The sequence below is a fragment of the Parasteatoda tepidariorum genome, chromosome 7 (genome assembly GCF_982258835.1).
Source record: "Parasteatoda tepidariorum strain Cologne lab strain chromosome 7, Ptep-v5.0, whole genome shotgun sequence".
Lineage (NCBI taxonomy): Eukaryota > Metazoa > Arthropoda > Arachnida > Araneae > Theridiidae > Parasteatoda > Parasteatoda tepidariorum.
Genome location: NC_141761.1, coordinates 80,796,660 through 80,813,244, shown reverse-complemented (window position 1 = coordinate 80,813,244; position 16,585 = coordinate 80,796,660). Strand labels below are relative to the sequence as shown.

General features: G+C 28.8%; 2 protein-coding genes across 2 annotated transcripts; both read left to right on the top strand.

Moving 5' to 3' along the window:
* Positions 1–1,015: 1,015 nt before the first annotated feature.
* Positions 1,016–7,201, top strand: LOC107444854 (uncharacterized). The gene is made up of 3 exons (XM_016059099.4): positions 1,016–1,737; positions 4,547–4,695; positions 6,874–7,201. The coding sequence occupies exons 1-3, from the start codon at positions 1,082–1,084 to the stop codon at positions 7,017–7,019; spliced, it is 951 nt and encodes a 316-aa protein (XP_015914585.4). The 5' UTR covers positions 1,016–1,081; the 3' UTR covers positions 7,020–7,201.
* A 2,944-nt stretch (positions 7,202–10,145) lies between these two features.
* Positions 10,146–16,027, top strand: LOC107444851 (oplophorus-luciferin 2-monooxygenase non-catalytic subunit). The gene is made up of 3 exons (XM_016059085.5): positions 10,146–10,866; positions 12,104–12,252; positions 15,373–16,027. The coding sequence occupies exons 1-3, from the start codon at positions 10,220–10,222 to the stop codon at positions 15,519–15,521; spliced, it is 945 nt and encodes a 314-aa protein (XP_015914571.2). The 5' UTR covers positions 10,146–10,219; the 3' UTR covers positions 15,522–16,027.
* Positions 16,028–16,585: the final 558 nt, after the last annotated feature.

The following is a 16,585-nucleotide window of genomic DNA, read 5'->3' as shown; positions in this document are numbered from 1 at the left end:
CAAACCTAAGTTACTGAACTACTGTTCAAAAAGCAGAAATTAGGTTTCTTAAGTTAACTCAAAAATGGATGAAAGAACATGAAAAAAAATTTTTTTTGGTGAGGCAAATTGATTCTAGGCTTTCATGAAAATACTTAGAATCGTACAAATTGTAAGTGATTGTATTTATTTTTAAGAATACACGGAAAATATTTAATTTTTTGCGAGTTTAATAGATTATATATTTTTTTTACAAATTTAATAGCCATCTTTAGATAAAACGATATATCACTTTATCCATATTAACACTAGATTGTTCAAGGATGTCGTTTTGACTGCTTTTTAATTTCAATTAGAAAAACAATGTTGTATATAATGACACAATTTCTGAGAATTTTGTGACTTTTTGTACAACATATAATTTTTTTTATTGTTAATATTTACTATTAACTTGTTATATAACTGTAAATAATATAAAAAATATTAAAAATTAATTTTAAACAAATTTCTCTACAGATTAGATATTCTTTCACAATCCAATCATTTTGACTGTTTTTGGGCAATATAGGTACATACTAAGTTTCAGTCTTTCCAGTGTTAGCAACTGAAAAAATAAACAACACGAAAATTTTATTTTCAGAAAAGAAAAATTAGTTGTGGAATCTTATTCGTTTCGAAAAATCTTATTTTGTTTTGAATATTTCTATAAACATCTTGCTATTTTGTTTTATTATTGTCTTTACTATGAGGTTTTAAAATGGAAAATTTAAACGCACTATACACATTAACCACTTAAAACAAGATGATTTTTCAGATTGGAAAGAAAACAACATAATTGTAAACTAGTGATCCATTTCCATCATTTTCAGGTTGGATCTCTCCTTAAAAAATTAAATTAATTATAAAATAATTTTCAAAACAGAACAAAAACAAATTTCTATAAATTTTAATATGTCAGTTGGGTAGAACAAATGAAGAGAAAATGCTCAGATGTTTCGATGCTTATCAGAATTTATATCACCCTTTCAAGATAAAAGAAACTCTTTGCTTCCAGTGAATGAAGAAGCCTTTTATTTCAAGTTTGCATTTTTGAACTAAAACAATGTTGTTATTCAATGTATTTATTTTGTTTATATATTGCTTCAATGCAAGTGCTTGTCCTAGACCAGAAGCTTTGTATCCCTGTATCTGCAATTGGGATGAAACGAGCGACAACTATTGGATAACTTGTGATAAATTGGAGAACAATCAGGACTTAATAACTGCAGCCAAATCGCTTATTGGGAAAAATTACATTCTGTCCTTTTCCATTCGAGACTCGGTATTCACTTTTATATCATCAGATACTTTCAAAGGACTGAAGTTTGCTGAGTTAGAGATTAAAAACTCTACTCTTATGGCCTTGACAGACAGTGATTTTGCATTTGAAGGTCTTGAAGACCATCTAGAGACTTTCAGAATGGACAGTTGCGTACTTTTAAGCGAATGGAGTTGGTCAGTTTTAAGTAAATTGAAAAATCTTAAAATATTGGAAATCAAAAGGGGAGTGCTTGAGGATATAGAAGATTTGGGAAAAATAAAATTTCCGGTTTTGAGAACTGTTGACTTTTCTTACAATAGAATTAGTTTTATTCATGATGAGGCATTTGCTAGTAGCAACTCCTTGAAATATGTAAATCTTAAGAATAACGAGATTTCTACACTTAAAAGGACAATGTTTCCTAATCCTGCGTCTTCTCTTGCTGGTCTGAACTTCAGGTAAGTTAAGTTTATTCCAGTTAACAAATTAGTTGTGTTATTTAAATTTCACAAATGTATTATTTTAAACTTATAGTTTAACTTATAATAAATATATATATATAAAACAAAATAAATAAATACAAAAAAACACGAAGAAAATTAAGAAAAACAATAAGTTTCATTTATTGCGCATAAGCTGCAAGTAAGCAGAACTCATAAGATAAGTTCAAAATTAAGATAAAACATAGAAAATTACAGACATATGAAAAAAAGGGGGAAAAGAAAAATAATAATAAAAAAAAACAACTGGGGAAAAAAAAGGGATAAAATTTTTTTAAAAAATCCTGACAATAAAAGATATAATCTTTTCATCAGTCCGCATGATTATATCCACAAAAAAAGTACTTTCTGATATTGTATCCATATAGCCAAAGCAAAATATATTAATACAATAGTGTGAGGAGCACTTAAAATTTTTCTTACAAAAGTTACAAAATTTATTTGTTGTAAATTTCGTAAAAAAAAATTTAAAATAGTTTCTGTGGCTGGAAACATGAACTCAAGTGGGAAACATGAACTATGTGGACGTTTTGGACAATGCTGCACTCCCAATTTCATGGCAATATCTCGGAGAAGGCCCATTTCTCTTCCAGATGGATAACTGCTCCATTTACACATCGAGGCTTGAACAAACGTGGTGTGGCGAAATGTGTTTTCAAAAACGGGACATGCCTTCTCTAAACCCCGATCTAGATCCCATAGAACACCATTGGGACGAATTAGAGAGCAGATTACGTAGCCAGCCAAATTGACCCTCCTCACTGCAAGCATTTCATTTCATTTGTGACGGAAGCCAATTGCTATGTCCACCTACCGAAAATCGGCGGTAAGTCTTCCCAGACGTGTGCAGACAGCCATCGATGCAAAAGAGGGACCAATATTAATATGTTCCTTAGGACGCTCAAAATACCACTGGATGTCCGGATAATTTTGGCCAGATAGTGTATATGTACAAAACTAAAATCTTAATTCTTAGTTAAATTACGTAGTATTTTCATACAACCATTTTAGGCAGGGTGATATCTTCGAGTCAAAATCAGGGTGCTTGGTTAAAACTGCCAACGAAAAATGGTTAAATAAGGTAAATAGTTAATGGTTGAATATATGGTTGAATAGGCAATGCAAATTTGTTAAACGGTTACATTACCTATTCAATCAAAATAGTCAAATAACCGTGAAAGGTGGTATTTATACTATTAATTGTGAAGAAAATCGTCTATTGATCTATTGATTGTTATTACCTTCTACGGTTTAGCAGCAAAAAGTTTCATATGAGTCAACTTGGTCCACAGCCTGTTGGATACGAGCTCACGTTCTTCGGAAGCTGGAAGCTTAGTCATACATGGATTAAATATTTCTATTTTGATTTTCGAGCATCTAGTGCTTAAGAACACAGTGAATGCTTAATGATGTTATAATAATAAGTATGTACTTAATACGTTATAAAACATAAAACAACTTAGTTTTGTGAAGCTGGATACCACTTTAGCCGCGAGGGCTAAACTATCAATTTCATGACCAGTTGAATAGGGGCTTGTAATCCTACCGTTGACACCACAATATTTCTTCCGTTACTCCAACACATGAGGAGTTTTCAGAGTTTTGCACTCTTCAATTTAGGACCATTGACAATTGGAATACAAACATAGATGGCAGTAGCTTAAGGCTGATGAACACATAACACAACAGTCTGGTATTTTTCCTCATTCGTAAGTAGAGGGCACTACGAGATAAATTAATTAAACCACATTCCATGCCTTATTTGACAAAACACAACTCAACCACATTATTACTCCATATATTACAATTTACCTAAAGAAAATCTTAACATAACGTAATTCTAAAGTAACACCAATATTCAGAGTATATTTTATGCTTTTGAATACATGTTAACTGTTTTTTGAATACATGTTATGTGTTTTTTGATACATATTATGTGTTTTTTGAATACATGTTAAGTGTCGATGGTTACAAAACAGTACAGTTTCATTCATGGTTTCTTAACCATATCAGTTGTAAACGATTTCGAACCCGTAAAGATAAGGAAATGTTCCTAAGCGTGAACTTTACGGTTAATTGAAGGGACAGACTGCTGCTGGTTATTTACCGTAATTTTAGACAGTTTCTACTCTTAGAATTTTCATCTAGCTTTTATAGACTTATGTCTAAAAGCCAGGAATTAAATATTTAAGTTTTACTTACTTTAGTTCTGAGAAATTACAGAGCCTTCTATTAATATTTCTCAAACTTTCCGTTTGTAATTCACAGTAAATTCACATGAGACACCTGAAATATGATTTCCAATAGATTCAGATGTTTTAACTGAAAATATTTGGTCAGTTGGTTTTATTAACATAAACATAATCAGAGTTGTCTTTCTGCCGCTTTAAAAAAGTTAAACATACATTTTTAATATGATTTTTACAACAAGTGACAAAAGGAAGTGTACCGTAAATGAATTATAGCGAATTAATACTTCCGACTGAGAAATCTAGGTAATGTCATTTTAAAATGAATAAAAGTTATCAGATTTCTAAGTATGATTTGTAGATTGATTTTTATTACTTTTATACAATAAATGATTTAACTTGCTATATTGAATTTGTTGAACTTTTGTATTTTAACTCATATTGTCACCTAGTTAGAACTGGTATAGTTTTGCTTTAGCTCTCATTTTCTAAGTACAAAATATGAAAACTATTACAATGAGTAATTTTTTGGTGAAGGGTAATTATGAAGCTATTCATTTGAATATTTTCGTTTTCAGTTATAACAAGATTGAACAGCTTCCAGGTGATATCTTTAGTAACATGCCATTTTTAAGAGTAATGGATCTTGGACACAATGAAATACTGGTTTTAAGCGAAGCAGTGTTTAAGCCAGTGTGGGATGGACTTGCAGAGTTCCACGCTCTTGGTAAAATATTTCAAGTAAAATCTACTCTAAGACATTTCGAACACTGATTCTTTTTCTTTTGAAAGTATATTAAACCTAAAGTATTTAAAGTATAAAAAATCCTTTTAATATTAAAATAATTATTGTATAAAAATAGATTTATATTTATATGAATTTTTAGGAACTATTTTTCGCATAATGTAAAAATAATCAAACCAATAAGCATGAAGCCTAATAGTTTATTAAAGTAATTGGTTAAGATTGAATATTTACATGGGTGCAAGTAACATGCGTAATAACAGTAAAACAATGAATACAAACTCCAAATCATTTGTGTAAATTTTTTTCAAATATAATCTTTCTTATCGGCAGAGAAGCATTCTATGTAGATTCACGGCAGTTGATTTTTTTAACACATGAAAATTTTAAAATCTCCGTTTTTTGCATAAAACACAGGGCTGTATTAGTTGAAGGAAATTTTAAGAAACATTCTTGTTAAAGTTGCGATTTCTCGCTAAAAATTCCTATTTAAGTTTAATTTAACTAAAAGGTATCCCTTTATCTTGAAAAGTATTTTAATTCCGATCTTAGTGGATGAAGGGTTCCCCAATTTTTGTGTTTTATATATTTTCATAAATATACTGAAAAAGTAGAAAATGTGCGTACTAACAAAAACAAGCAACATATAAACAAGTGAATTAACAAAAATAACCAACAAGCAACATATCTTAAAGCTAGTTTACTTAAATTCACTAAAAAATTCTGAGAACTGTTTGGAAGTGCTGAATGGATAATTCAGCACTTCATTTAAGACAGGTAAAGTTTATGACCCTAAAATATCCTTGAATCTCGATCCACTAGTTCTTCACTTGAAACAAATAATATATATATGACCCTAAAATATCTTTGAATCTTAATCCACTTTCCTTTCATTTACAAATTGAGTCCCAAATAATATTTATGACTCGAAAATATCATTGAAACTTCATCCACTGAGCTCTTCATTTAGTACAAGTAATATTTACGACTCGAAAATAAATATTCTTGAAACTTAATCTCTTCAGCTCTTCATTTAGCAAAAGTAAAATTTCTGAATTGAAAATATGTTTATAGGATGTTATTCCCTTTAGATGCCTATTTTGTCTTCTCATATTATCCTAACTAGATAAAATTATCTTATCAATACCAAGGATATTAATAGAATGGAAGAAGGCCTATTAAAATTGCCAATTTACATTCTAAAAATTCAAAATTCATTTCGAAATGTAACTTTCAAGTCTAATGAGTATCTCGTTCTCTCTATCATGTGTGTTGTGTGGTGCCCTTTTGTTGGCAGTTGGCATCATACATAAGCTAGAGGCATACTATTTTTAAAGAGATACAGAAATTACTTGTGAGAAGATACTAACTTAATTTTTTTTATTAATTAGAGTTTTCTAACTTTTAAAATAAAGCCTTTATATTGATGGTGATTGATTATAAGCAGTTATTCATAATAGCATGTAATTCAAATAAGCGAGTTTTAATAGCAGCGTAACTTTTATAATAGCTACAAGATCATTTGAGGAGGTTTTATTTTGCTGCTGGAATTAGACATTCCTTCTGAAAATGTATTAATAAAGGCACATCTGAAAACGTCTGGTACGTAAATGTTCGAGTAGAAAAATGCGTCAAAAAACAATTTAGGCACCTCAAAATTCTGACCTAAAAGATTCTAAACTAATAAAAAATAGCCATGGAGTATTCTGAAGAAATATATTTGAAAAAAAAAATGCTTAAACTTACAACATTAGAAGTGATTTTAAGACGGCGTTCGGAAACTATTTAGGAAGCACATTAAAAACCGTTAAAAAAGTATATAAGTTCTAGTTTTATGGAAATGTGTAAAAGTAACTAAATTTAAGTAAACTTAGAATTTAAATATCAAAAAACAAATAATAGACATGAATAAAACTAATGACTTCTTTTGATCTTAATGTTTTGATACCAACTCACTATATTAATACTTTATCTTTTTGACGAAAATTGTTTTATTGCTGCTATTTATTATGTTTTTAAATGTTATTTGACTGTATACAATATTTATTATGTACCTTGCACATTAAGCAGCAGAAAAAAAAAGAAATCAAAGCAATTTAATGACATCAAAGTGTTAAATTTGAGTACAGTTTTTTTAAAATATATGTTTCACTTTGGTAGGAAATGAGCTCAGATGTGATTGCAGATTGACTTGGATTTTAAAGATGAAGAAGCCGCAAATCATCGATGCGACCTGCGCCATGCCCCAACCACTAAGAGGGAAGAGTTTATCATCTTTAAAATCAAAGGATTTATGGTGTATTTAATTGACAAAAAAGGATGTTTCATCTTATTTTAGAAGCAAAAATTACCCAAATCTTTTAGTATAGAACTAATGTAATCTTCTGTATTTATCATATTTTTTTAAACCGACAAGTGAACAGAAACAGTGGTGATATAAGTGTAGATGTTAATGCTGCAACATAATTATATAAAATATTGAGCGTTACACTCACTATTCTTTCATTTTGTATATTACAACTTACTTAGACTCATACTTGTTAAACTCTTAAAAAATTGGCTCTTGTGGACCACAAAATGGTGCAAGTTTCCTGAAACTTTATTATGGTGACGGTTATTTCAATTCATAAAGAAAACCTCCAATTACAGAGCGCAGATGGATTATTTCAAATAATCATAAAACTTATTTTCAAAGCCATTTTGAATAAGGAAGAAACCTAACTTTGTGGCTAGATAGATTGAGCCATATGTTTCAATACTATTCGAGCAAAATTTTTTACTTGAGCTTTTTGACGCAGAATTGTTGTACAACATATTTTTCATACTTTTCTCGTTGTTTTGTTTTAATTTAGGTCAAAATAAGTGAAAAATATTATTTTTAGCATTTTAATAATTTATGGTTATAAAATACAGCAATCCAGAATTTTTTTTAAAATTTCTGCTTATTTGCAGTTATTTAGATCTAAGAGAAGCAGTTATTAATCATTAAAATTTCTTTAATTTACTAAATCAATTATTGATATTTTTATTAATAATATCATTAATATTTTTAAATATGAATGAAATTTTTTTTTCATACTCTCTTTTTGGATTTAATATTTTGGTACAAATACAATTCCGATTATCCAGCAGATTTTTTTAGTAGACTGTTTTTTTTTTTAATTAAAAATTATTTTTGAATGTAACTAGAACGTCGGAAAAAATATATAAATGGGGCACCGGTGTCCTATCTGCGTTAAAGGGTTAAAGTACAAAATATTTAGGTTTTTATCAAAGGTATTTGATACGCACTTATTTTATTTTTTTATAAACATACAGTCATACACATATTTAACAAATACGGTAAGTTAAAAAAATTATGATCGTAAAATCGAGGTTGTTTGTAATTTTTCTGGATCTAAAATAAGAAAATAAAAAGAAATCTGCATTTACATAATAGAATATTTCTGATATGCAACTACACAAAAAATTCCATAACTGGTAAATACTAACACTTTTATTCAGCAGCTAAAAATAAAGTGAATTTTGAATGTAAGTGGAATAAATGTTTCATTCCACGCTTGTGTCTGAAAATCTCACTTTTTGAAAATATTATTTCTTGATTGTATTTTTAACAGAGAATATAAAGCATACAAAAACTTTTGCTTTCAATATTTTCTCATTGGATTTTTTAAAAATAAAGTTTAATTTTCAACAAACTATAGAGTATACTATGTAGTCTAAAGCAAAAAACAATGTGAATAAAGCACAAATGAAAGTACATAAACTGACATATGTACTTTCATCTATTTATTTTTATTTCTGACTTACTCACGTTGTTTTTTGACATAGTAAACTTTAATTTTGTCGAAAGTTTGCTAATTTGAGGTAGATTATTTGCTGAAAAAGGGGCTTTAAATTTCCTTTCTTTTTTTAGGGAAAAACGAAAAATTCATTAAATGCCAAAATAAGGCGTGTTTGATCGGGTTCCAGTTATATATACCAAAATACTTGCGTGAATATTCACTAATGCTTGTCACAACACTTATTAATTAAAATTTTTTTTAGTTTGACTGAACATAATAAACTTAAATTTTGTAGTCTTCAAATGCTTAAAAGTGAGCTTTTTCTTCTATACAAAAAATGAAAGCAAATTTTAAGCAAAAAATGAAGCAAAAAATGAAACATTGAAAGAAGAAAATTATGCTGAAGCATTTATATAATCAGAATACTAAGTTATGATTTGCAAATTAAATATGTTTATTTTTTAATGTTTTAGTTCATTATTTCGAACTTAAAAGTTTTTCTCAGTTACATATAATGTGTTCAATTTATATATTTATATAGTAAGGAATTTTTTAAAGAATTTTTAAATACATTTGAAACCTGGTGAAACTGTTAACGAAAATACTAAGATTTAGTTAAAAATCCATTATTCATTTAGCATTTCAGTTATCTTCCAATAATACCAATGAAATAAAAATTTCAATAATTTTATCATTTTATACATTTTTCAATAACAATATATCAAATGAAAATCGATTATGAAAATTTTTATTTTTAAAAAATTACGTTAGCATTTTCCATCGAGCTTTTCAAATCATAATTAAAAAAATAAAATTCATTGATGACGAAAATGATTTTCCTAATTACCATTTTAAACATTTATGGCATATTTTTAAAATGTTTCATTTCAACAAAAACCATAATTCAAATTATTTTATTATTTTTCCCATTGTATACACCAAAAACAAAACAGCGTCAGGACTGTGAATTAACTATCGGACATAAAACATAATTTAAGATACATAACATAAACAAAATGTTATAATGAAGAAAAAATTTCAATCCTCTTACTATATATCTTCAAAATATAATATACTTTTATTGGTTAATACGTTCACAATTGTCTTTGTATACTTTATTTATAAAGTCGGCTTTCTGCAAAAAGAAGATTGATTATTTCAGGTTCCATTTGCCGAAAAATTAAAACCGCTAGTGTAGAGTACCTGTAACCTAAGAACAATAGTAATATATATTTTTAAAAAAAAATCTTTTTAAATAAAAAAATACTTTGTTAATTTGTTTTTCGATGTTAAATTTCTATATTAATTTGTTGGTTGAAAATTAAAGAAGTAAAAGTGTCTGAGAATATGAAAAATTTGTTTCGAGAAAAATTATTTTAAAGTTTGGGAATATTAATTTCATCCTCACACTCGCAAATACAGAAAAAAGCCTTTTATCATTATTACTTTAATTTAATTTGAATCATAATTTATCCTTTCAGGATAATTTTTAAAAAAATTTAGGGTAAAGAATGCATTAAAAAATAATAAAAATAACCTTGAAACATTAAAATGTGTTATTACCATTTCAGTGACGTAGATGAATTCTGAATAATTCATGAAGGGAAAGCGATCAGATGTTTTTATGCTTATCAGTTACAATATCACCGTTCTGCGAGCGATAAGAGATACTTGTCATCTAAGATGAACAAGAGCATTTTATTACCAGCAAAATTTCGAAGATGATAATTTTTAATATATTCATTTTAATTGTATATCTTTTAATTGTCGATGCGTGCCCCAGCCAAGAAGATTTATATCCTTGCAGTTGCTTTTGGAATGGCGTTGCTCATGTTACTTGCACCAAATTAGAAAACAACCATGATTTAATAAATGCTGCTAGATCTCTTGTTGGAAAAAATTACAAGCAATCAATTACTATTCAGAATTCGGTGTTTAATTTTATACCATCCGATGCTTTCAAGGGGTTAAAGGTAGCTGAGCTAGAAATACAAAATTCCACACTCATGGCATTGACAGATGCAGATTTTGCCTTTGAAGGTCTGGAAGATTATTTACAAGTATTAAGGATGGAAAACTTTAAGCTTTTGGGGGAATGGAGTTGGTCAGTCCTCAGCAAATTGAATCAACTTAAAACATTGGAAATTAAAAATGGAGAGTTGGAGAATATTGAAGATCTGGGGAAGATAAATTTAGAAAATTTAAATACTATTGATTTTACGAACAATGGGATTAGTTTTCTTCATGATAATGCTTTTGCTAATAGTAGAACAGTAAGGAATATAATTATAAGACATAACGAAATTGCTATTCTTAAAAGAACGATGCTTCCTAACCCTGCAATTGCACTTGTTGCTTTGAACTTGAGGTAAGTTATTTTCATCAATAAGATATATAATTTATCGAAATTCAAGTAAAATTTAAAAGAGAATCTTTTACTATAAATGCATTAAAAATATAGGCTATATTTTGAACCAAAAAATATATCCCATAGGAGGAAATTGTCTCATTCTCATTTCACTCTGAGAGTTACGTTTCAAAACATTTGATGCTTTTTAGGCATGCATGTAATAAAATGTTTAATTAAAATTTATTTCCTTGATTTTATTCTGTCCTTCTGAATTTTTTACATTGATTCACAGATTAGATTATTAAATTGACGCTTTTAAAAAAGAAATGTTTTACTCGTTTATGTAGTATTTCATAATAAAAAATTAATTCTCGTAATGAATCATCATAATCGTAATCGTCTCTTTTATGTTTTGGAAGCAAAGCACATTTTATAAAGGTTTAAAAAAAATTGCCGCAAAGCGAAAAAGATTTGAAAGCTAAAAATGCCTACGTGTTTTTTTTGCTACTTAATAACAATGCACAAAAAATCTGATACAAGTTTTCTTTTTATTTAAATAAGTTTGGCGGGCAACTATGGCCCAGATATTGGGACACTAAACTGAAGAACTGGGTTTTGATACCCAGTGGCAGCTTGAAGTCCACCCAGCGTCAGATATATGGGTTCCAGCTTGTCTGGGAAGTAAAGGTTGCTTGTACGTAGTGCTGATCACATTGTCATAATAATGCCGTTGTAATTTCAATCAAGTAAAGAGCAGGCTTTCGGAAATAGATTCTATCTCTATTCTCTTGAGACTTGTCACTTGCTTGAATAAAATTACGAAGCAAATTTCCTAGCATTGATATGAATATATCAAATATATCCAGTTTCAATAGCGAAGTAAATAGTTGTATAATTTCAGTCATGTAAAGAACATGTTTTTTAATAGATTTTATCTTTAAGACTTATTACTTAGCAATAAGTCTGATATTGATATAAAAATGTTGAATGTATTTGATTCTGAAAATGAAGTAGATGGTTTTATATTTTGAATCAGGTAAAAAACATATCTTCGTTAAAAAAATTCCGTCTGAAATACATTACTTACATGGATGAAATTATGCAACAATTAAACTAAAACTGATATGAAAATGTCAAATAGCTGTTATTTTATGTACAGTAGTTTATTTATAGCTGTAAGTATTTTTCTTTTTTTAAAAAATATGTGTATAATTTACACAGCAGTAAAACTTGGTATTTTTTATCTCATTTTCAGTTACAACAAGATTGAGCAGTTTCCAGATGATATGTTTAGTTTAATACCACATTTAAAATACCTTGACATCAGCCATAACAAAATATTGGTTTTAAGTGAAAAAGTGTTTGCACCGATATGGAGTTCTCTGATAGAATTCAAAGCTATGGGTAAACTATTTCATGATATCTCTTCAAATTTTTATTTTCTTAAACCAGATAATTTGTTACTTTTGTTAAAAAATAAGAACTCAAAGGATTTACTGATTGAATTGCATTTCATAACAAATTCTACCGATTAAAATACTAAATTCATGTTTCATGGAATAAAAGGAAGGTGGTGGTAGCACAATCATTAGAGAATCGGACTCAGGTCTTGAGGGGACAGGTTTTAGTCCTCGACCGATCGAGTACATGCTCGTGAGATCTCAAGTCGCTCGCTGAGCAGTACCATGAGTACTGGAATCTGAAGAAAATACCCTTCTCCTTCTGATCTATTTCTATAGCGAGGAAGTGGCCTCACGAATGAGTGGTGCTGACATTTATCCGTGTTTCTTTTTACTAAACTTAACGTAGCTTTACCCTTGTGGTGTTCTCTTGTCAAACGAAAGGCGCACCTTTCTGACTTAATTCACAAAAGGCCAATGGCCGGTGAGTCAGGCTTCTTCAAGTGGCATTAAAAGTAACATAATTATAAAAAAAAGAGTTTATCTTATTATTATTCTGTAAATTTAGCTTTCAAAATAGAATGTTATTATAAATTGTTCATGAAGTTGGAACACATGACTTTTATGCCTCACTGTAAAAAAATTCCTGATATAATCATGGTAAAAAGTACTGGATTCTAGAGTGCAGGCATATTTTACCTGTAAAACATATTTTACCTTAAAATCTATTTTTAGAATAGAATTTTATAACGTGTTTTTTACAGTAATACTCTATTAACATTTAATCACAGTGATTCAGTGATATTACAGTAAATATTACTGTAAAAATTACGGTATATCAGATTTCTTTGTTCTGTAAAATTTTACGGTGAAAATTTTTTTCCGTCAAAATATGCCGGCATTGATCTGGAATTTCTTATAGTGTTCACTAATTTCACCTTTTTATTAGAATGATTTTTAATACTATGAAAGTAGCAGTAAAAGCTATACAACAAATAAAAAAGTTATAATTAATACAACAAAACTATGCTCGTGGATATTGTGCTCGTTGTAGCAAAAAGTGTTTCTTAATCATCACCTCTAATATATACTCTTCGAAACTAGATTTCCAAAAAATGATGAAAAAAGTACTGTCATTAGTTATGAAAAATTAATAATTAAGTGATCTTGAACCAAAACTGTTGTCGAAGTCTGTCGAATTACTTGTGAAGAAGGGAATATGTAAAAAACGTAACCACTTCGATTGTTTCATGAAACTTTGATTTTTTTTCCTTCAAACAGGTAGGTGTTGATGTTTTTAATCCCTCATTCCACACTGGTGATTCGTTAGAACTTTGACAGTACATCTGCTTTTAACCAATTAAGCAATAATATGCGACTAACATTTATTCTTGTTGTTTCATAATCTTTGTACTTTCCGAGCTTATTTTTTTGACAAGCATTTTAAAAACATACGTTAAGACTGAATATTATGCTCAACCCTGTATAATTAGGTTTTTTAGAATTCCATGGTAATTTCAAATTTGTCATTAACTGAGGAATCGGCTTTGCTTGCTTTGGAATGATAATTTAAATCTGAAAAACTTCTCGACTGAAAATGACAATATTGAACGAAAACTAAGCAAATTTTAATACGTAGGTTTGCATGTTTAAGAATTTGAATAATAAATTCCCGTGATAGTGCTATGGTTTGGAAAGCGTAGATATGCTGTAAAAAGTTTTAAAAGAGAAATAGAATAATGGAATGAATCGGAATGAGCTGATGAATATACGAACGAATTTAGCCAGCTTATACACCATAGAAACAAATAAATTTTTAAATTTTACCTCAAAAAGCACATAAAAAAACTGGAAACGCTCAATAATCCATTTCATAAAAAGTTCTCAATCATCCTACTTCTGCCACATACCAGTGGTTTTTCTCCCTCTTGAACAAAAGCCTCTCGAGGAAGAAGAAAGGAATTGCTGTGCTTTGCTAAGAAAACTAAATATTATTCCAACAAGTTTTTAAAATTAGTTACACTATGCATCAATAGATGGCAGCTCTGACTGAAAAGTATGATGCTAGCATTACTATCTGCGTGAATGCTATAATTTACTTCCATCATTTACTTTTGATCTAAATTGTTATAGAGTAAGGTAAGAATGGCAGTCTATCGCCGATAGGCAAGTAGTATAGCCCTAGGGCGACGTTATAATCTAAAAACTTCCATAGAAAAATTTTAAAATAATGCTTTGAAATTAACCACCATTTCAAGCAAAATCGTGATGTAGTTTGAAGTTTGATGCTTCGGTGACTTATCAAAAAGTACATTTCTATCTCCGTTCAGGTACGTTTTTATTTAGTTGATTTTTAAAGTCGTTTATCATTTTTGGGACAATCGGTTTTTTTATTCAAAGTGAAGGATTGCTTTTTCTCCTGTTTTGCTTGTTTGCAGAAGTACAGGCTCGTTTAAATCTAAGTAAACTATCTAACATTTAAACTAATAAAGTATTTCATCAAAGAGCGAGATCAACCGAGAATATTAATGGAATAATCGATCGATCCACAAAAAAACTCTTTAATTTTTTTGGAAGGAATTAAATTTTTAAAGATAGATTTAACGCTTTCTAGACATATCTGAAAGGCATAATTTGATTATGAAAAATAATATTTATTTCAAAATATAATAATTACGTGTTTAACAAATTTCGAGAAACTTTCTAAGCCTCTAATAGGGGCTTTGTAGAAATCTCCCTGAATATATATCTAATAAACTCTTGTCCGAAGGAAATAAAACAATACAAAGAATTTCGAGCTTTAAAAGCCTTAATGGTAAGAAAATAAAAAAAGTAAGATCGTGTAAATCTAAAGAATCATTTTCATGAGGAAGCACAGAAAAGATCGAATTTAAAGCAATATAACCAGTTTATTTGTGATAGAAACTAAAATTTTTAATGTGAAAACATTTTTAAGTTTTTCTTAATATTATCTTCCTAATCTGTTTACCATTTCTAGTTTCATACGACGAATAAACTAGTTTTTCTTACACATTAAGTTTTCCTTATGCAATAAGAATTGTACATATGAGATATCTTAGACGATCACCAGGATTTTGAAAAATATTTTTATAAAAATTTTCAGGAAATGAACTGAGGTGCGATTGCAGAATGTCTTGGATTTTGCAAAGCAAAAAGCCACAAGTTATCTACGCGACATGTGCCATGCCTCAAACAGTAAGAGGAAAGAGTCTATCAGCTTTGACATCAAAAGATCTATGGTGCATCTATTAAAATGCCCAATTAACAAACGAAGTTATTAATGTTGTACTTTTTTTTAGTAAGTGAAGTATTATAAGAAAAAAAATCAAACAAAAAAGCAATAAAATTGCTTAATTTTTATTTTATTCTGCAAAGTCATCATAATTATTATAAAATAATCAGAAAAATTTGAAATTACTATAAAAATAGACAACAAGAGATAAAATATAATCTTGAGTGCCCAGCACTCAAATCATACAAGAACTCATACGATTATTCCTGTAATCGTATATTGATGCAAATAAATAACATTAACTCTTAGATAGAGTGTTTCAGAAAGTACACATTATTTTAAATACGCATTAATTTTGTATCTTTCGAAGAATGACTGGGCTATTCCTGTTATAATGTAAGACTCTGGGGGGGGGGGGGTGAGCAAGATAATGGTGGAGAGATTCAGCCTACTTCTCTCTGTTCAGTGTGTACTTCAAAGCGCTTGCGTCAAGAAATAAAATAATGACATCTTTTGAGTACTTTAACCCCCACTTTGAGTACATTAAGGTTTTCGATTTTAGTATTTTAAACTTTTTTGAATTATATAATTTATCTTGCTTAAAAGAATATTTGTTCAAATAACTTAAAAAAATTACACTTTTTAGAAAAAAATCGTCAATTCGGCACATTTTTTCAAGCCTTATAAAAACTACTAAAATCAATAAATAATTTTCAATTTTAGCTATTTTTATGAGTTTAAACAAACAACTTTGTTTATGAGTTTAAACAAAGAATTAACTTTCAATTATTAAATAATTGGTCAACTAAGCACTTTTCGTTTCTACAAAATTTTGGCATATCTTCATGCTGACATTTTACGGAATTTTTCATAATTAGCAAAAATGACGCTGTTCAAAAATTGACAAAGTTCAGCCAACTATAGTCATGAATAACTTACTAACTCACAAAATGCATAAAAATAGCACGTAATAAGCGCTATCTAATATGGCAACAGAGTTTTTAATAAATCTCCACTGTACAATCTCCAACAGGTCACAGTGTGGATTTTGTTCAGCGGAAAAAGGAAGTTAAACTAACAAAAA